The sequence below is a fragment of the Urocitellus parryii genome, chromosome 11, assembly GCF_045843805.1.
Source record: "Urocitellus parryii isolate mUroPar1 chromosome 11, mUroPar1.hap1, whole genome shotgun sequence".
In the NCBI taxonomy this organism is placed as follows: domain Eukaryota; kingdom Metazoa; phylum Chordata; class Mammalia; order Rodentia; family Sciuridae; genus Urocitellus; species Urocitellus parryii.
The window spans coordinates 32,492,108-32,513,659 of NC_135541.1; the positions used below are offsets into that span (position 1 = coordinate 32,492,108).

The 21,552-nt window shown below is 47.1% G+C and overlaps 1 protein-coding gene across 1 annotated transcript in view; it reads right to left on the reverse strand.

The window, feature by feature from the left end:
* Positions 1-21,552, reverse strand: part of Agbl4 (AGBL carboxypeptidase 4) — a 1,188,963-nt gene that overhangs the window by 119,704 nt on the left and 1,047,707 nt on the right. Inside the window, exon 7 of the mRNA XM_077791547.1 lies at positions 8,156-8,245. Within this exon, the coding sequence (XP_077647673.1) occupies positions 8,156-8,245 (90 nt within the window). The remainder of the gene's footprint in view (positions 1-8,155; positions 8,246-21,552) is intronic.

The window sequence follows — 21,552 nt, forward strand, 5'->3', positions numbered from 1 at the left end:
CAGTTTTCTCTGTCAGAATGGAAGGATGCGGATGCCTCATCTGGAAGTTTGTTGTGTGACTGGGAGAGGGCTCCTGTGCCTCGGCTGCCTTCCGGCACCTGAAGAACCCACAGGGCCAAGTCCTGGTCTGTGAAGTTCACTAACTATGCAAACTGAGGATAAGGACTCTGAATTGGAGAAGCCAGCAAACCAGAAGAGGACCTGGGCTCTGGTTTTCACTAAGTTGCTGAATGATCTATAGAAAATCTCTGGGCCTCTTCTCTTTAAAGTTAAGAAAAAGAACCAAACAATGCCCCAAGATGCATCCCACACTGACATTCTATGATCCCATCTATTTTATACCTTCCCCCAAGGAGAGGAGGCCTCCTCCTGTCAAGTGAGAACAATCTCCCTCCTGCTGGGAGAGTCCATTAGATCCCTTGATACTAGTCTTTGTTCTGTCTGTGAAGGTTCGCCATGGTCCTTTCCTTTGAGCAGACTGAATCAGGAAGATGGAAGACAGCGGGGCAGTAGGAAGGCTGGGAGAGGAAGGAAAAGTGATGCAAGGTTTGCAATTGAAGCTCAGTGGCAGAGATCCTTGCCTGGAGCCAGTCTCCAGCTGGCCAGGAGGTACTGCACCATTGTTGTTATTTCAATCAGAGTGCTTGGTTCCGGGGTGGCACACAGGGGGTGCTTAATAATGCCTATTGATGGATCATTCCCAGGAACTCATTCAACTTTGACCAAGTGTGAGACTAGTTGAACTGATAATCACTCATTCTACACACACTGCCAGGCAGGGTAAATGCCAGGCATCCTACATGAATAAGATGTTCCTGCCACTGAGGGTGTGTGGGGAGAAAGCAGCTCCCCACTGACCGGCCAAGGGGAACAGCACAGAACTGGGAGAATAAGGAAAGCCCCAGCCAGCCTGGGGGTCCAAAAGGGATCATGAAGAACAAACTTATAGGAAGCGTAGAGAGCCAGATGAAAATGTGGCAGGAAGACATTCCGGGCAGAGGAGTCTTACTGCCAGACTTGGTGCTGGTGAGGAAGAAGACGACCTATTTGGTAACAGACAGCTTTTCAACTCCAGGTGTGCAGCCGTATGGTTTAAAGGGCAGATCCTGAAACAGAACTCTCCAGGGGTTTGACTCCTATTTCAGGAGTCATTCATTCTCTGTGTGGCCTTACCTTCTAAGTTTCTCAGTTTCCTTACCAAGTAAAGGGAGGAGAATAAGACTTACTGTGAGGATTGACGTGTACATAGTAAGTGAGTAAACGAGTTGTTTCAATCACTGCACTTACTCTCAGGTTGCCTGAGGGGAGAAGGAGTGGAGGGCAGAGGAGAAGTGAACAGGGTCTTGCTGGGCCAACTGAAAGTGCATGAAAATCTCTGGAGAGCTATTGCAAGGTTTGAAGCCAGGAAGGGACAGGGTCAGATCTGGGATCCAGAGAACATCCTCTACTTCAGATTGCTTTAAAGGGAAGGAAAAACAGAGGGTAGGGCATTCTAAAGACAGGACAGACGTGGAGGTAGGGGAAGACATAGCAGAGATAGCCAGTAAATGTAAACCAGCTTGCAGTCAGGAACCAGGGTCTGTCATTGGTGGTGACCTGCAGGGCCACTGGCATGACCAACACCCAGAAAATCATGAGAATGTAGCAGGTGAAGGTACTGCCCACCAAGAGCATTAAAACTGCCCAAATCATACAAAGCTGGGGGAATGACTGACCCTGGCAGAATGGGGCCTCAAAATACAAACTGAGTTCAGAAAAGTTATATTTCCTGCACCTTGGAGTTTGGGAGATTGAGCTTTACATCTGTTGCTCATATCTGCCTTGCCTCTAGGCCATGAGCTTCAGGACGATAGGGACAGGTCTACTGTCTTTGATGTCATATTCTTAGTGCCTAGTTCAGTGCCTGACATGGGAAAAGTGCTCAATAGATAGATGCATGTGAAATGGGTGAATAAAGTTAGATCCTCAATGACTACTGTACATGCATTAGTTGGATTGACTTGCATTGTAATTGGCCCCGGAGAAACAAAGTCTGGGTGTGACATCACTAGCTAAGTGCCTAACAGGGGTCTAGAGGGTTTTAGATCCAGCTCTGCTGGCTCAAATCAGCCCTCTTTCCATTAAGGCAAGATGGGAATGACCAGGAGACTATTTCTATGTGTTCTGCAGGATGATTTGCATACGTCTCTACCATTTTCCCTTTAGAGAGTTCTGGGAAAGATTCACTGTTGGCATCTCCTGCTTAGAGGCAGCACACTAGGGTGGGAAGAGCCCAGGCTTGAAGCAAGACAGCTGAGGTCTCTGCAGGGCCCACAGGACAGTTTGCAGGACAACAGCCTCCCGAGGCCCTCCCCTGACTAGCGCAGACCCCTGGAGCCCTCTGTCAAGCCCGGGGGCCTCAGATTACAGAATCACAGGGAGTCTGGTCCTGAAGAGCCTGAGGCTCATGGGGCGTCAGTCCTCACCCTCCATCCCCAGCTCTGCCCACTTCACAGATGCAGAGACAGAAACCTAGGAGGGCGAAAGGCCCCTTCACACCCCTCTGTGGGTCACGCTTCAGGCTTATCCTGTGTGGCTGTTTGAATGAGAGAGAGAGAGAGAGAGAGAGAGAGAGAGAGAGAGAGAGAGAGAGGAGGAATAGGTAAGAAATAGAGGTGAGAGGAAAGCTGAGTGGGGGAAGGGGCAAAGGTCACCATTTCACTGCTGGTCAGGAGGTGCTTGGTCCCTGGTGTCTGGTGGCATCAGAGGTTGTGAGAGCCTGGCGTGTGCTTCTGTGTGTGTTTGTGTGTATGTGTGTGCATGTGTATTCACCCACCTCTCCCCTGCTCTTACCCCCACAAAGCGCCCTGAGGAGGGACTCCCTGAGAGAAGGCCAGCTCTTTACCTCCATGTGGAGTCTAGGCCCCAGGGGCGGCCTTGGCAGGAAGCCCAGGGCTCGGGCTGTGATGCAGGAGACCCGGATAGAGTCCCCACTCCATCACTAACTTGAAAGGTGACATTCAGAATCCCTTGACTTTTCTGGAAGGTCGGGCTGAGAGCTGCCCAGGGACTGGTGGGACTGGTGTGGAGAGCACAGGGGAGGGGAGAGGGCCAGCACTTGGTGCCTGCGGTAGCACTGACTCACCTCACCCCACGGCACCTCCTTGAGCAGGATGGTGCTGCCCTGCTCTGCCGGTGAGGAAACAGGGGTTCTGTGAGCCCAAGATTGGCTGAAAGTCCCCCAGCTGGCAGGTGCAAGTGGTAGGACTCAAAGTCAGGCCTGTCCAACCCAGAGCCTAGCTATTCCTGCCCTGCCACTCTCCAGAGGACGCACGCTTGGCCCTCAGCTGCATTTCATAAATGTTGGCCTCATGAATTCAGTGGGAAGGGTCTGAAGAGGACCAAGTGCTCTGCGGGGGGTGACTTTAGTGAGCGTTGTCCCGACAGCTCCAGCGAGCTCCAGGAGGCAGCAATTGCTCAGCCAGAGTCCAGGCACTGAGGTCTGGGACTGGCTCTGCCAGCGAGCAGAAACCAGCTAGAGGCTCCTCGGGGGCAGCAGGAACAGAGTGGAGCACAGAGTCTCACCAGGGCCTGGGTTCACAGTGAGGGTGGGAGGAACCAGGCATGAAGAGCCTCACAGAGAAGCTGGCACTTGCAAAGCACTCAGCTAGGCCCCTCCCTCCCATTGCTGGGGACGTTCAGTGCTTACTGTAGTCCAGCCACTGTCCTCAATGTGTCATTTCTTCCTTTATTCTTATAACAACCCTTGAGGCAGGATTCCTTGTATTTCCCTCTGAAGATAAAGGAACTGAGGCACAGAGAGGTTTTGCAACATTCCCAAGGTCACGCTGTCATAAGTAGAGGCTTCGGGATCAATCTCAGGCAGTCTGTCTATGAGTGACCTCACACGACCTGCCACAGGGCAACTCAGGTGCCCCTTGACCTCCCATGCTGCCGCTGGAGAAGGAGGATAGCGTGTCCTCACAGAGGACATGAGTGAGGTTTGGAGTGAGGTTTAGGCAGAGAGGTGACCTGAGTCAGCCGTCACACCACCAGACAGTCTTAAGGAAATGCAGGCTCGGCCACCCTTAATGCCACCCCTTCTAGAGCTCTGCGACAACATGACTTACTCTAGTCCCAGCAGCAGGTGTATCAGCAGCTCGGCAGTGAGAACTGTGGTCCCAGCCAGATGGGGACCAACAGGCCTCACATGCCTGCTTCCTGCTCAAGGTCACTGAGCCAGTTAATGGGGAAGAGCTAACAGAACCAGAGCTACCTCAGTCCTCCTCCCTCCAGGCCCCAGACCGGCTGCCATCCCCAGAACAAGGTGGGCTGGAGTGGGGACGACACTGAGGCTCTGACTGGGGAGGAAACCTCCAGCTGGGCTGTCCCCACGTGACTGAGAGACCCGACACAGACAGAAGGGGGGAGATGTGCCTGTCCCAGGCTCCTTGAGGATGGATGAGTTGTGTGTCTCAGGAACAGAGGCAGAGGCAGATTGGGAGACGGACTCCAGGGCCACTGTCTCAATGAGTTGTGTGACCTGGGGCAAGCCATGTCACTTCCCTGAGCCCCCACAGCCCCCTTTGTAAAATGTACGTCATCAGAGCTCTGTGCTCTTCCAGGTCTAAACCTTGACCTTCCAGCATTTTCCATCCCTGAGTGGAACAGAGGAGCATGTACAGGCTGGGGAGTTGGCCAGCCCCCTTCTCTGTTTGCTGGTCATGTGGCCTTGAGGCTACTCTTTCTGAATTCAGTTTGAGCAACCCAGAGCCAACATAGCCTTTGTTCCTCACATCAGCCCCATACAATTTACAAGAGGGTCCCATTTTACAGATGTGAAAGTGACTGCTGGAGAGCCAGCCCCTGGACCTATCTGTGGTTTAATGAGGGAAAACAAATGGAAATCAATGATATAACAAGTAATTGACAGTAAAGATCTTTATTGGTGATGGTCCTCTTTAGACCCACGATGAGGGCAGTGGGCTGCAGGGAGTGGGCTGGGAGGCCCATAGTGGGGGCACTTGGAGTAAGCCTTGGGAGATGGGCAGTACTTGCCCAATGGCAAGGAGTGGCTCAGGTCCTCCTCGGCAGAGGGACAGCTGGTGCCTGTGCTTTGTGATGGAGAGAGGACTTCCCATTCAGGAATAAACCTGTATGGGGCTGGCTGTGTGGGGCTGAGGGATAATGAGGCTGAGGCCAGAGAAGCCGGCCAGAGCTAGATCATGGTGGACTCTGAATGCCATACTGAGGAGTCCGGAATGTACCTTGAGCAGGTAGTGGGTAGGCATTGGAAGTTTCTGAAAAGGAGTGAAAACTTATTTAAAAACCTCCAGGGCTGGTTGTGCCAACTCAGCACCAAAGATGCCTTTTCAGGAAACAGAGTTATCAGAGAGCACCTGAGATGCCCTCAATTTCTCTACACCCCAGTCCTCATCTGTAAAATGGGATGGTGACCTTGCCTTCTGTCTAACACCCACAGAAGAGGTGAGCCCGGGGATTTGGGCTCCCACGGATGAAGGTCCTGATGGCGAGATCACTGTCTTTTTACAAACAAGGACAAAGCAGTTCCATCCAATCAGCTGGGGGAACATACCTGCTGCCAAGTTTAGTAACTGACAGATGGTTGCAAGTAAAGGGGAAGGTAAACCCAGGAGGGACCTGGGAAAGGTGACTGCAAGGACAGTGCTGGGAAGGAAAAGGCCAGAAGAGAGAATGTAAGGAGTCAGCTGCAGGCATCGGAGCCCAGCCATGGGTCCCACAAGCTGCTGGGCTATGGGCATGTCACTTCCTCTTCCTGAAACTTACTTTCCTCAGCTGAAAAAGAGAGGGAGGCAACCGTACCTAACCATGGCATTGTTAGAATATGAGCTGGGAGAACGAAACTTATATTTATTTGCATAATGCTCGATAGTTTGCAAAGCAGATTACCTGCTTCATCTTCTCAGATCCCATGGGGAAGGAGGTGGCATCTGTCTAGTGCCTGCTGTGAGCCAGGCACAGGACTGGGTGTTGTGTTTGCATTCATCTCATGCCAGCTTCCTAACAGCCTTCCTAGAGAGCACCGTTATCTTGATTTCACATTTGAGGAAACTGAAGTCACACCACGAGGAGGTGGCACAGCGGTATTTGACCTCAGGGTTGTAGGAGCCCACATTTCCAGATGCTTCCATTGCAGCATGTGGTCTCCCTCAAGTTATCTAAACTGTGTAGGCTTTTAAATATCCCTTCGTGGTCATTTTGAGGTTGAAGTAAATAAATTCTATAAACTTGGTTTCTCATATGTAAAAATACAGTTAATATTAGTTCCCTTGACATAGGAAGTTATCATAATTACAATAAGTTTAATTAATTAAAACAATAAGTTACTCAAAAGATGTAAAGTGCTGACTAGCACGTGTCACATGTATAATATATATTTTTACACGTAATACACACACTAGATAGGTACAAATGTGAAAGTATCATCAAGGAGGTGGGATGGTAGGGACTTTTGTACATTGCTGGTGGCAACAGAAAGTTGCAAGTTGTTATGGTTTGGATCTGGAATGCTTCCCCAAGCTCATGTGTTTAAGCAATGTACAAATGTTCAGAGGTGAAAAGATTGGATTATGAGAGGGATAAGTGGATTAATCCATTTGATGGACTAATAATTTGCACTACTGGGTGGTACTGCAGGTAGGTGGGGCATGGCTGAAGGAAGTAGGCACTAGGGGCATACCCTTGGGGACTATATCTTGTCCCTGGCTTCTCTCTCTCTCTCTCTCTCTCTCTCTCTCTCTCTCTCTCTCTCAATCCTGGCCACAATAAGCTGAGTAGCTTTCTTCTTCCATTCTTTTTTCCATGATGTGCTGCTTCATTTTAGGTCCAGAGAAATGGAGGTTGCTGACCATGGACTAAAACCTCTAAAACCATGAGCCAAAATAAACTTTTCCTCCTCTAAGTTGTTCTTGTCAGGTCTTTCCTTTACGGTGGGGAGAGCTGACTAACACATGCATTTTGAAGAGAAATTTGGAAATATCTAGTAAAGCTAAAGATGCATACATGTCATGACCCAGAAATTACATTCCCATGTTATACACCTTAGAAAAGAATTTGCACATGTGCACAGGGGGAACATGTATAATAATGTAATGGCATTATTTGTGAGAAAATAATACTGAAAACAAACTAATTATTCATTATGAGAAAAACAGATAAGTAAGGTAAACTACAGATAGTCATGGAATATAATACTGTGGTGAAAAGAAGTGAACTAGAGCTAACCCCACGAACATAGATACTGAGCAGAAAGCAAGTCTGAATGAACCAGAATAATAGTAATTTGATAAAGTTCAAAAACATGCAAAAAAATGCATGTTCAATTTAGGAATGTTTACATACAGTAGAACTATCAAGAAAGATAAAAGAATGAAAAACACAAAATTAAAGTTGATGGTTATCTGTGGAAGGGAAATTAGGAAGGAGGACAAAGGACTTTAAAGGAATAGATAATACTCTACTTCTTGAACTGATGAATCCCTGGTATCTATTATGTTATTGTTCGAATTTAAGTAATATATTTTTATGGCTGGCTACAGATGAATAATTAAGCATATATTTTATATGGATTAAATATTTAGTAATAAATTTAAAGTATAATTGTAAAGAAATATACTCAATCAAAGAGCATATCTTGTTTACCTTTGGTTGTGTGATGTCAAGCATGCTTCCTTGCTCACAGTGGGTATTTCAGAAGTTGTCAAGTGAATGATTGGATAAATGGGTGAATAGATAATTCTCAATCTTTACCTTCCCATTTCACGCCCTTCTACCAACATAAACACTGAGCTGGGGCTAGATTTTTGCTAACACAAGCCACTGGAGACAAGAAGAGGTAGGGAATTTAGGTGACTCTGTACAGCTCAGCCTCAACATGGGGCATATGAGAAGATTTCATTCAGTCCTATCTATTCATTTATTCATCCATCCATTCATCTATTCATCCATGGGTGAATCAGGTCAATAAGCATTTATTAAAACAAAACCAAGTAAAATTCAGCAAGAGGTTTTAGAGCAATCTCTTCAAAAAAGTAAATTTCCATAATGACTCTGACTACACTGTCCCAGAGATCATCACAGTGCCCCATCTAGATGTGGGAGACAGACACAGGACACCTTGAGATTCCCAGCTCACCTTGGCACACAAATGAAGAGGGTGTTTCCCCCGGGTGGACTCGTCCTGTGATGAATACCACCTTCTGCTCTGCCCCTTCCCGGAGATTGTCTGCAAAATAAAATGGAAGAAGGTCTCTAAGGAGAGCAAGGAAAGCTAAGACTAGGGATCGGTGTGTGGGAGGGAGGCGGATGAGGAATGGGCTGGATGCTTTACATTCATCTCTTAAATCATTGGGTTAAAACTATTAAGGCCCAGCTATTGCTGACTAATTAAATTATGTCTCTAGCTACCCAAAATCAAAAGACTACATTTCCTTTTTTATGTAACTTTGCATATCATATTAATATGTAATAGTCACAATCATCTGAAGAAGCCATATGAGTGAAGTTGAGTCCCAGAGTCAATGACTGTGACCCAGGCAGTTTATCTTTCTGATTTTCAATGTTCTAAACTATCATTTAAGATAACAATATGTATTTCATATTGTTGTGATGACTTAAAGCTATACATTGTATGACAGTCAGCAAACACCAAGTAGATCATGGCATAAAAATGTTTTCTATTTGTGTTATTAATAGTAGCAGCTGCTTTTAAATTAGCCCCTTTTGCATCAGACACATTATATACATATTTATAATCCTTACAACAATATGAAATTAATACAAATTTTATAAAAACAGATACTAAGACTCAGAGAAGTTATGTAAAGGTCACCCAGTTAATAGATGATGGTAGGAGCTGAGATTAGAACCCAAGTTTTTGTCTGGTGGTGATGAAGTAACAGGGACACACCTTCAATGACTACAAAATTAAACAAAACATGCTAAACAATTATCTTTAAATATTGGACAATAGTCAATGTGAGATAAACCATGAGAGAAGGGAAACAAATGAGGCATGATAGTCCTGGCATTCTGCCTAATGGTCCATCATAGACCAAGGAGTTGGGAGTGGTGTCCTGAGCAGAGCAGGGAAGTGCCACTAAGGGTCAAATTCAGCAAGTGGCAATTGTGGGGAAACTGAACTCCAGAGAGGAGGAGCACCATAGAAAAAAGGTTGGGATATCTATGAAGGAGTCTTCCTGGGTCTTTGTGAGATCCTATGACGTGCACACATAGGGCAAATCTTCATTCTCTAGTTTGGATTTTGAATGTTCCCCAAAGGCCCAAGTGTTGAAGGCTTGGTCCTCAGCCGTGACACTGTTGGGAGGTGGTGAAACTTTAGGAGATAGGGCCTAGTGGAAGAAAATCAGTTCACTGAGAGAATGGAACTCCAACCCCTTCCTTTATGCCTTTGCCTCCTAGCAGGCTCCCACCATGACATGTTGTGCTGCCACAGGCCCAAAAGTGTTATGGACTGAACCCTGTGATACCATGAACCACAATAAACCTTTCTTCCTTATGGGTTCTTTATCTCAGGTATTTTGTTAAAAGTGATGGGAAAAAAAAAAAAAAAACTGGCCAGGAAGCTGTGAACTGCCCAGTTTTCCAGGACCACACAGAGCTAGGAATTATTTGAATTCCCACTAACAACATAAATGCTTGTTGATCATTCTGGCAGGATGAGAATGTAATCTAGACACATTCTAACAAAGTATTAAAAGAAGTCTGAAAAAATAGAACAGAACAAAAGAAACTTAACAGCTTGCTCTCCAAAGCCTAACTCTCTTTAAAGGAAGACAACAAAACCCAGACACTCAACAATGTATATAATTTGCAATATCCAGCATCTAAGAAAAAATTATTAGACATGTAGAAAAGTGGGAAAATATGGCCCCAACTCAGAACCCAAGCTCTCTCTGCCACTATCAAGTTTTCCCTACATAATAATGTTCATCTATTGTGCAAATATGTTATTACATAAGAACAACAGCCAAGAGTGACATGCATGGAAGAGAAGGAGTGGGGGGCGGGGGGTACTCAGCAAGGGCAGAAGAAAGACTGGCCGGCACAGAGCAGAACGGTGACCTGAACTAGATTTAGGAAGGAACATTGAGTGAAACTGGATTAAAGGCCCCATCCATGTTAGAGGATCATCTAGAGAGAGGGGTATAGAAATAATGAAGAGGCTTTCTCTTTTTAAAGTGCTGGCGATATATCATTTTTAATATGCTTCATCATCCCAACAGAAGCACAAATGTCAGAGGCTAAATTAAAAAGTATTAGCTCCATTAAACATTGCTCTAAAGGCCTACAACTTGTTTGGTCCATTCAGGTGACCAGTAGGGGCTTGGGGGTCACTGCCTCCCCTGAAAGACGGAAAGAAATATAATGGAAACAAAATGCATGAGAACTCGTCCTGTGCTGATCTCTTTGCTAGGCACATTAAGGAACCAAGAGGGAGACAGGGGCTCACCCACTCTGAAGAAAAGAGGAATTGAACACCTGAATATTTCCAGGACCGAATAAGCTCCAGAAGGGAGAGATTGTAACTTCCACGGGCTATCCATAATGCCTCTCCCAGGACTCTGTACCCAGTAGGTGCTGGAAACTGATTGTTGAATTAATAAATTAAAATACATTGCATAGAACATGGTTTATAAAGTTTAGATACTTACTATCTCATTTGATCATCTGCATTCTCTTATGTGGTGAACCCATTTACAGGTAAGGACACCGAGGCTCAGAGAAGAAAGGGACATGCCCAAGGTCATACAGCCAGCAGTGAATCCCTGACTCCCATCCAGTATCCCTATTGCTATCCCATCTGTCTCCTTCTTGATCCACTAACAACATTCTAAGATTGCACATCCTCTCTATTTCCATCTACAATGTACACAGGAGAGTTTGGTTTCATTCCTTATTGCTGATGGAAATAGAGCTACTGTCTTAGCATTTATATTGCTTTTTAACTTAAAAATAATAATAAAAAACCCCCACCACCAAGCCCTTTAAAAAAATAGTACCTAACACTGACCCCATCTATCCCAGCAGTCCAGAAATGATAAATGGCACTGCTGAGGCCCTCGGTGAAGGCTAACTTTATGGATGTCTCCCTTGACCCAGTATCAACTCAATTGCATTCAGCATTTCTGCTGACCACAGGGAAATGCAAAATGGGCATTATATTTGCACACTAATTTTACTGAGCCCCTGTGTCTTCATAAAATGATAACGTGGGGCTAATAAAAATCAAGCATCTCGGGTGCTAATATAAGCAAATGTTGATGCAGGCAGGTAACAAATTGCTTTGTCATTTAGGAGGCCATAAAAGAGCATTATAATCATCTTTAGGTAAAATGGATGGGTCGCCTTTGCTTAGCTTTTAGCTTTCATTTGCAAAATCAATTTAAGGTAATGTAGCAGGGTGGTATGACATGGGACCACCCCCACCCTCTCCTGTCACCAAATCCCCAGGCTGCATGCAAAACCAATTAAACATATTCTTGGTGGAGGCACAGGGATAAAGAAGGAAGTGCACTTGAACAAAGCTAGGGTAGAACAAAAAGCAAACAACACAACCAAGGACAACCCATAGGGATGTTTGTAAAACCCAAGGGCTCATGGAGGTTGACACGTTTAGAGTACAAGGACACACTCAGGTGGAACTGGGGCAGCCATGCCCAGCTGTCCAGTTGAGCTGAAGGTGTTCGAAGTTTAACTGTGCTGCACTAGCACCTCTAACCCACGTATGTGAGTGCATGTGCACACACACACACACACACACACACACACACACACACACACTCGCAGGCATCCCTTTGTTGTTATATTCCTCTATCATCCACTATTTCTTATTCAGAAAATATTTATTGAATACCTGTTAGGTGGTCAGGGACTAGGGATTATTACATTCATTTTATAGAAAATCAAGTCCAGGAGGGCTGGGGTTGTGGCTCAGCGGTAGAGCAGTAGCCTCAAACATGCTAGGCCCTGGGTTCGATCCTCAGCACCACATAAAAATAAATAAGTAAAATAGAAGTATTGTGTCCAACTACGACTAAAAAATGAAATATTTTTTTAAAATAAAGAAAATCAAGTCCAGGAGAAATTAAGTAACTTGTTCTTATTCTTCTAGCTGATGTGTGACAAAGTCATAATACCAACCCAGGCAGAAACTGTTTTCAACCTCAACACTACTTCATAATCTTGTGTGAAGGAGGAAAGTAATATTACTCCATTGTGATAGGAATTAAGTAACATTTATTGAATACTTGTTCTCTGCTAGGCATTTTAAGTGCATGATCTTATCCCACAGTAATCCCAGTGAAACAGTTTACCATCTCTCTACCGATTTTAGCCCTCTTTTATAGGTTTGGAAGTTGAGATCCAGAAACATTGAACTTGCCTAAACTTGCATAATAGCAAATGTGGAAGCCAGGATTAAACTTAGGTTTTTATGACTCTCAAATTTATGCTCTAAACTACTTATTGTATTATTTCTTGGAGATTAAATAGGGTACCTAAGGTGGTTTTAACATTACATTCACCAATCCTTTGTTAATCTCCTTTCAAGAGACAGAGATAAAGTTCCCTCTCCTTCAACGTGGGCTGGGCTTAGAAACTTGCTTCTAACAAATAGGATACTATGAAAGTGATGACATGGCAGGTCTGAGATTGGGCTACAAAAAGACTGCAGTCTTGGGCAAACTCACTCTCTTGAATCCCTCACTTTTGGGGAGACCAACTGCCATGTCATGAAGACACTCAGGCAGCCTAGGGAGCGTCCCACATGATGAAGAACTGAATTCTCCAGACAACAGCCAAGAGAAACTGAGGTTTTCAAAAGCTACATGAGTGACTCTGGAAGACGATCCTCCAGTTCCAGATGACTGTAACCCTGGCTGAGAACTAACGGCAACTTCAGGAGAGACTCTCAGCCAGAACCACAAGCTGTGTACTGTCACATTCCTGACCCAAGAAACTGAGAAATGATAAATGTTTTTTGTCTGTTTCTTTGTTTTTAGGATGTTAAATTCTAGAGCAATCTTTGAAGCAGCAGTAGATAACTTATAAATACCTCCCTGGAGACATGCAGAACCCCTCGTTAATATGTAGAACCTAAATAATTTTGCATCTTATCTATTGACGCTGTACATGAATGAGGACCAAAGTCATAATCTTGGTGCCCGGATGGAGAGAGAGCCCCGCCTCCGTTTGGTCAGTTATCAGTGGATCAGTGGCTGGTGGAGCAACCAGATGTCAAGGGTCCCCAAAGATCACTAGCTGGGCCCTCTGAGGACAAAAGTCTCCCAGAGGTTCCCTGTCAGTGTTGATTCTCCATCTCTCCTGACATAACTTGGTCTGAGATGTTAGTGTGAAGGGAGAAGGAGGTCGTGAGCTGGAAGAGGAATGGGAGAAGGATTTTTGTTTTTTTACATCTAAGCTGTTTTCATTTTCTTGACTTCATGATCCTTGGAGGCATGTTAAGCTCAAGAAAATGCCCTTCTTCTGGCTTTTTTTTCAGCACTGGAGATTTAACATGCGGCCCGTGTGTGCTAGACGAGTGCTCTACCACTGATCTATACCCTGACCCCTTCCTATTGATTTTAAGCCAGACCAGTTGCAGACTTTTCTCCAATTCTGCAGGCACCCCAAAAAGGTTCACATGGATTATAAGTGGGAGAAAAAAGAAATCCTGGTAGCAGTAAAGCACAGTGAGCTGCTGTCTGTCTGCAGGTCTACTCAGGACTAGAAGAGTCACCACTGGTTTCCCTGAGCCACTTCTCCCTTGCCAGTCCTTCCTCCACCTGGACACAGAAGTGGTCCCTCTAAAATGCAAATGGGAGCATACCACTTCCCCCTTAGCTGCTTAAAACTCTTCAGCAGCTCTATTGTTGGCAGAGCGAGTCCAGCCTCCTTAGCCTGGATCCTGTCCCTGGCAGCTGGTGGCCACACTTCTCTCCAGCCAGCCTCTTCCACAGGCCCCAACCTCAGCTCTGTCCTGGCATTCGCCCAGACACAACACATCCTCACACACCTCCACACAGGGCACGTGTTTTCCTCCCTGCCTCCATCTCGTCTGTCTGCCTCACTCCTACTCAGCCTTTGCGACTCGGTTGGGATGTGTCTCCTCTGAGAAAGAAAGTGGGAAACTAACACTCCCCAGGGACCTGTCCTTGGGCAACTGGGTGCTAATGTGGTGCTTTATGTGATTTCATCAGCACAAAACATGTCATGCTGAAGGTAATATGAGGGTGACTTTGTGCTGTTGACACTGGCAGTATAGAATGAACAGGGCAGGGCTGGGAATCATAGTAAGAACCCGGTGAGGTGGTGCAGAGCTTCCTGTAGGTCTGGGGGCATCAGCAGATCCTTCTTGGAGGCTCAGTGGACATGTTTGGACAGATATGGGACTTGATGCAATCGAAGGCACTCAGGGCTAGCGTGGTGACACTGATTAGAGGGTGAATCCAGTAAGTGGGAAGAGCTGGGCGGGGAAGGACTCTGGATCAGCATGGAAAGCCTGCTGACTTCCCTGGGTCGGAGTCCTTAGGCAAGTTACTCACCCACTCCTGGCCTGAGTTTCTCACTTGTAAATTGAGAATAATAATCTTTAGCTCACAAGATAAACCTTAAGAGACAGTCTGTGTCCCTGCCATGTGGGTTCACCTGGAACATCAGGCATTATTTACCGAGTGACAAGCCCCAGGAATAAGCATCCTCAGTGCTGGCACTACAGATGTCTGGATAACTGTTGTGGGGGGGCACTGAGCACCCCTGGGCTCTTCACACAGATGTTAATAACCCTCCCCACCCAGTTATGACAATCAAAGACGTCTTCAGACGTCACTAAATGCCCATGTCTCTTGGGAGTCAAAATAGCTCCTGGCTGAGAACCACTCTCCAACAAGAGCACTGTGTCATTCAGACTGTCCTCGTCACTACCTTCCCAGCAAAGCTTCAACGCCCCAGATCTGCTGTCTTTGCCCCAGTTCAGCTCCAAAAACCTCTCCAGATACCAGGTCCTCCCAGGCCACAGGTCCTTACCTCCCCTAAACCCATGGTTGGACCCCTGGTCAGGTCATAAATCGTTTGCTACCTTGCTCAGGCAGGGCAGGAGCCTTGGCTCGTGTCTGCTATGTCCAGGGCTCAGCATCTGCTCTGCTGAACCTCCAGGCCATGTGGAGAAAACAGTGGTGCTGGCAAAGTTTATTGAGGTCCTCCCACTCCATTCCTGCTTGGTTCAGATCTCCCAGGGCCTAGAATTCCATCTCTACACAGTCACTTCTTTAATGCCACACAGCTAGGGATGGAGTGTTCTACTCTCCATGAACTGGAAGAAGACAGGATTGATCCCTGAAAGGAGCCTGCTCCTGGCTAGAAATAAAACATTGGTTTGGGAATTTCGGGCTTTGAGGATAGGCGTTTTTCTGGTGCACTTCATATGTCTTCACAAATTAATGTTTCACAAGGCCTGAGGACATTTTTAAACTGCAGTTTGACCTTAAAAGCAGGTGTCTGACTTGCATGAGACTCACAGAGCCCGGCAGAACTACTAAGCCTGTAAGGTGACTGAGAAGAACATATTCGCTGTGCAGTTAAGGGAAGAGGACCAGAGAGACCAAGTGTCTTACCCCAGACCACCCAGTTAAAGAGTAGTCAGGCAGATCTGGAGTACAGGGTGCATGACTCCAAATCTGTATGGCCTCTGTTTGTGGCACTATGTACAGGGGGCAATCTTCACTCGAGCTGTCACCTGGAATGTGCCCGGTGAATGTCTGTCACAGAAGCAAAGGAAGCCAAATAGGTGCAGGCCTCAGATCCAGGTGGCTTGGGTCAGCTGAGGAGACCCCACCTTGACAGACACAGGAGCAGCTCGGAGCCTCCCTCTTCAGGCAGGCTGCCCCTCGAGGACGCAGGGCTGGCACTCCAGACCTGGCCACAGGTAGGCAGGCCGATGGTGAGAGGCTTTCCCTTCCACTGTGGGTCTTATTCCAGAATCCTAGAGGCATCTTCAGGAAGTCAGACCCAGAGTTACCTGCTCAGAATACCTACTGAAACCGGGGCCCTGGGAAAGGAACCTGGAGACTTTGAGATTCCCAAGCAGAGCCTTCTGGGATTGACCTTGGGAATTCTTGTGAGACTTGAAAGTTGGGCACTATCAGGATGAATTCAGCAGTGACTGAGATCAATCCCCTGAGGCACTCTGGGCTGGAGGGCCCCTTCCTAGTCATCTCAGGAGGCCAGGGAGCTGGCTCTGTGACCTGCATTAAAGGAAACTGGACGTGGCAGGTCAAGGTTGAGTGCTCTTCCCCAGGAGACACTTGGCTGTGAGCTGTCAGTCACCAAGTCTCCTGAGAACCTGACCTGGTCCTGAAGGGGGATCTGGGCCATGCACACAGCAGACACTCCAACAGCCATTAGCTTAGGCAACTGAGGAGAGTAGGGCAGATCTGAGGCCCCAGAGACAAGAAGGCTGAGGGCGATGAACTTTCTTTCTTTTTGATAAATTCAGCACACATTTTCTAGCACTGACCACGCGGCAAACTTTGAGCTGGTCCCTGAGAACATGGTGAGGAATCAGACTGCCCCTACCATCCAGATACTAAAGACTAGTAGAGGAGAAGGGTCAAACCTTCAATCTAGGTGCTGTATCTACTTATATGATCTTGTGCCCTGGGAGCTTTCACATTGTCATCTGCCAAATGAGGACAATAACAGGTCCATGCCACAGAGATCTTGTAAGAATTAAATAAGGTAACCCAACCTTATAAGTGTTCAAAACTGGTGCCTTACAGATGGAGCTGTCTTTGCCGGACCACCTGATTCTACAGATGCTTGGGGTCACCAGACTCTAAGTGACAGGACAGCCACACTTCACCTATCTTCGTCACAATTTGCATTTCTAGTGCCTGGCACACAGAAGGTGCTCAATAAGGACTTGTGGAGTCATGGGCCTCTGCTGCCCTTTGATTGGGTGAGCGTATCATCTAGCACCAAGTGCCCAGATTTTTCCCAGCTGCACCCTGCCTCTGGAGTTACCACTCCCAGACTCCAGGAATTCCTTACGGGGTTCAGCTGCAGGCTTATTAGCAAATGCAAACTGAATTACGTGGTGCCCTTTTACAACAAGGACAACAAAAACAGTTTCCCCAGGAAAAGAGGGCCAGGAGAGGTGAAAGCTGAGATGAAAGTCGAAGACAATACTTTCTAATCAAACTTGATAAATATGTAAATTAAAGCAGCTAAACAGTTGGCTTTGACAAATGACTTCTCCGTAATGGATTTTTCCACAGTGAAAGGCGAGAGTTCAGCCTGCCTGTTAGAGGCAATAAGAGCTTTCTCCTGTTTACCGGGCACAGTGGGAGGATGAGGCTGAGCTGGATTCTCCGAGGCAGAGCAGGAAACTGATCCTTCTTTTACTAGATGCCATTTATTGGGCACCTGCTAGCTGCTAGGCACAGAAGCCCGCGGTTGTAAATCTAGAACCTGCAGAAGAGGTGAGAGTCTCTGCCTTGTGCATGGGTGGGTAGGGCCAGATTCACCAGACTCTAAAGCCTGAAGTCCACAGAAGGGCCAAAGCAATCTCTTGTCAAGAAACATAAATTAATTCTCTCCAGCGGTTTCTTTGCCATCTGAGGGCCTCACCAATTCTATGCCTTACAGCTTCCTCTCACTCCCCAGGACCTGTCAGCATGGGGGTGTTTATAGAAGAGATCTGTTTTTAACTTGCTGCACAGCAACAGCAGACCCCTTTCCTACCCTTCAGTCATCTGCTTTTCCATCTGTCAAAGAAGCCGTTGGAGTCAGGAGAGCTGAAGGCCCAGACATCAGGGGGACAGATTGCAGATTCACTGCACAAGATAAGTCATTCTATTTGAGGGTGGGGAGCTTGTGTGTCATAACCCACCAGAGCACTTGCTATGAAACTGATGATCCTAATGGGTTGGAATAGGACAGTCAGGTGAGTGGCGGCTGAAGAGGAGCAGACTTTGAGCTGCACAGTAGGTCAGGCACTTGACACACCCTATAACCCAGTCTCACTGCGCCCTGTGAGAATGGTAGAGTGAGACTAAGCACATGGCCCAGGGCCATGCAGGCAGCAAGGTTTGGGAACCTGGTCCTTCTACCTTTGGAGACCAGTCTTTCTTCTGACACTTGCAAGGAGAAAAGTTAATTTCCCAGTTACACCAAATGAAAGGGACGTTACTCTGTGTAGACCCGAGTGTAGGCACGTGCTCACATCTGCTTCTGACCACAAATTCTACAAATATCTGATTTTTGATGCAAAGTCATCAGAGTGGAGGTGCAGACAGAAATCCAAGGTTAAAGGTTTGAAAGATACAACTTCCCCAAGCTGCTACATGAGCATTCCAAGTGCTTCAGGAAAAGTTCCTGGTAGGGCTGGGAGTAATATGATCATGACCTCCGCTGAAGATCTGCCTTGCCCAATGCTGGAGGAATTTAGATTTGAAGAGTATTCTTTCTTTCCTATTGAGATCTTCATTGACTTGTATAAAAATACTACTTTCAATCTCAAATCCCCACTGGCATCTTTATATAAGCACCGAAAATGCTACTGGGCTTTGGAGATTTCATTTAATGAAGGAAAAGTATTTCTATTAAAGACTGTAATTTTTTTCTCTCTCAACACAACATCTTCAGAGGAGTCAGGGAAGCTGAATTGTTCCAGGCTCTGAAAAAACGAAGCAACCCACGCTGCACCCGAGAGGTGGCTACACAGACTACAGATGGAGGGCAGCAGCCAGGGAGGGCAGGGGTCAGGAACGAGGGAGGCCGGAGCAAAGATAATAACCAGACTCCACGTATTGACAACTTCATAGCTTTAGTGCTCACTGGGGACATATTCTGTTGCCCCTGTCCCTGCTCAACCCCTGCCACAGTGTACCAGCAGTCTGAGCCTCTGAGTCCACCCTCAGGCAGCCTGTACCAGTCCTGCGGTGGCTTCCCTAGAGGAGCTACCCCAAGCCTCTCTCCAGCCTGCTGCCCACCTGCCCACCCCCGGGGTCTCACCTCTAGCTCTTTGCTCACATGCTCCTCACACCTGGCCAGTAGCTCTGTCCTCTGTCCAGAGGACCCCTGGGTCCTCAGAGGTGAACCCCTAAGAACACTAGCCTCGGTGACCAGATGGCAGCAAAAACTTTGTCCTTTAACTACTAAGGACTCAGATCTAAAACAGTGCCTGCTGTATGCATGTGCTGACTGCATATTGACAGAGCCCGGGGAGCCCGGCCAAGGGTTACTAAGTGATGTTTGCTGGGAGGAGGAGGGCTGAAGAGGAAGAACCAAGAGGCGGCTGGGGTCAGCACGCTGTCCAAGGTCATCGCTGGTCAGTGGTGAGAGAGGATCCCAGCGATGAACCTGACAGCCAGGCTCCTTCCCCTCGCCAGGGGCTGGGCCCTCTCACAGAGGCCATGATTGCCACGGTGTCTGTGGGGGTCTGAGGACAGGGCTAGTGGAGAGAGCATGATCTTAGATGTGGCTGTGCCTCTGTCCAACTGTTTCGTCTTGGGTAAGCCACTCAGCCTGTAGGTGCCTCAGTCTTCCCATTGGTAAAATGGAAATAATCATAATATTCATCTTACTGGGTGTTGTGTAGGACTAAATGAGCTAAAATATGCCACAAATAGCGGTCCTTGTCACATGTCAACCCCTCAATTAACATTTGCTATTATTAGTCATTCAACATGTATTTCCCGAGCTCCTGTACTCCCACTCCCCAGGAAGCCCACCCACCCTCTCTCCCTGCTGTCCCCACCCCTTCTGCTAATACAGCAATTGCCCAGCACTAGAATAGTGATTTGCTTCTTGTGGGTCCCGCCTGTCCCCTCTGGTGACTCTGAGCTTTTGGGGGGCACAAGCCCTGTCTTGTTCATCTCTCTCTGGCATTCATTTCCTTTGTCTGAGGCAGAGAAGGGCATTTTGACATGGCTGTTTTGATGTGAGAGTTTTAAAATGGCTGCATTTAAATGTAAAATTGCTTTTGAAAATTACCAGGTGCTGCGTGAAACAGACCCCACACCCGCTGCACGGCTGCTCTCTGCTGTCCTTCATCCCGCCAATTCCTCACTGCCCCTGCCTCCCACATCCCCATCCCTGACCCCGACCCATCCTCCTCCTCTTCTCCCTCCCTTCCCTCCCTGAGCCCCCCGCCAGAGGGGAGATCGGGGATGGGGACGTTCTGGGACAGAAGGAGCTGGCCTAAAATGTCTCCTTGGCACATTATTTGGTAATGTTTTCTGAAATGCTGAAGGTGTAATGTTTTGTTTTCTTTAGCTGTGTCAAAACGTCCCCATATCAAAATAGTTACGTTAGAGCGGCTGTTATCCATGCAGCGGAGACAAAGGGCCATGTCGGCATCATGTGAACTCTGCATAAGTAGCCACCTGGCACACAGCAGTCCTCAATAATGGGTTTTAAACATGAACCATTGTACGTGGATTAATAAGCCATCAGCTACGCTTAATGCCAATATTCCCTTTGACTCCACCAATTACTTTTGGTTCCATGAGGATGCTTCCAGCACCATGATGATCAGAGAAGTTAAGGATGCTGCGTGATGGCACACAGTATCACAGAACGCTGATAATTAGAACTGAGTGTGGACTAATTAATATCTTCCACTTTACAGCCAACACTCTAACAAGGAAAGTGACTTAAACAGGGTTTCACAGTGAACTGACTTTTATCGCTTAGCTCAGGAACATGTGATTGGTTCCAGAATAACTTCTCCATTCTGTTTCCTGAATGCTCAATCACAGCATCACCGCTGGGCTCATGGCTTGAATTCAACAAAGATCACAGAAGGCTGTTGATACTCTGGATGGTTCTCAGACATTGGATTGGACAAGTTCTGGGTGGAAGAAGTTCTAGTGTCCAGCCAGACAGGTTGTCAGTATCCCATCAGACAGGCAGTGCCCAGGTTAGCAAGGCCCTTAGGGTATCCCTGATCCGCATGAGGGGAGTTTCTGCACGTGAGGAGCACAGGGTGTTTCTATAGAGCGGTATCATGTGTTCCTGGGATGAAACTCGTAGAATAAATTTGGACTCTTTATGTGCCTCTGCCTTGGACTATGCCTGGGGTGCACAGGGTGGAGCTGGCCAGGCCTGGCTTGATGCTGTGGGGCTGAGGTTAGTTGCTGAACATGTTTCAGATGAGAACAGTAAGCAAAATGTGGGTGTGCCACAAAGGACACCTCCAGTGTCGCTGATTCCAGAAGCTTCTAGCCCCACCTTCCACTTTCTGACAAATGCTGCCATCCAGGCAGGGCCAGGGCCTGAAGGTGCTGTCCAGGATCTCCATGGTGAGCTGAGGATTGAGAGGCAGTTTGTCAGAATAGTGAAGAAAAGCTGGGACTCTGCCATTCCTGGGGCACTCCAGGCTCCTCGTCTGTCAAATGGGGACATAGCAGACTGTGTCACAGTGATAAGTTGATATTGGTAAGCTGATCACAGTATAAGTTGATTAGCTCTTAGAACAATGCCTGGCACGCAGTTCGCCAACATAAGCGT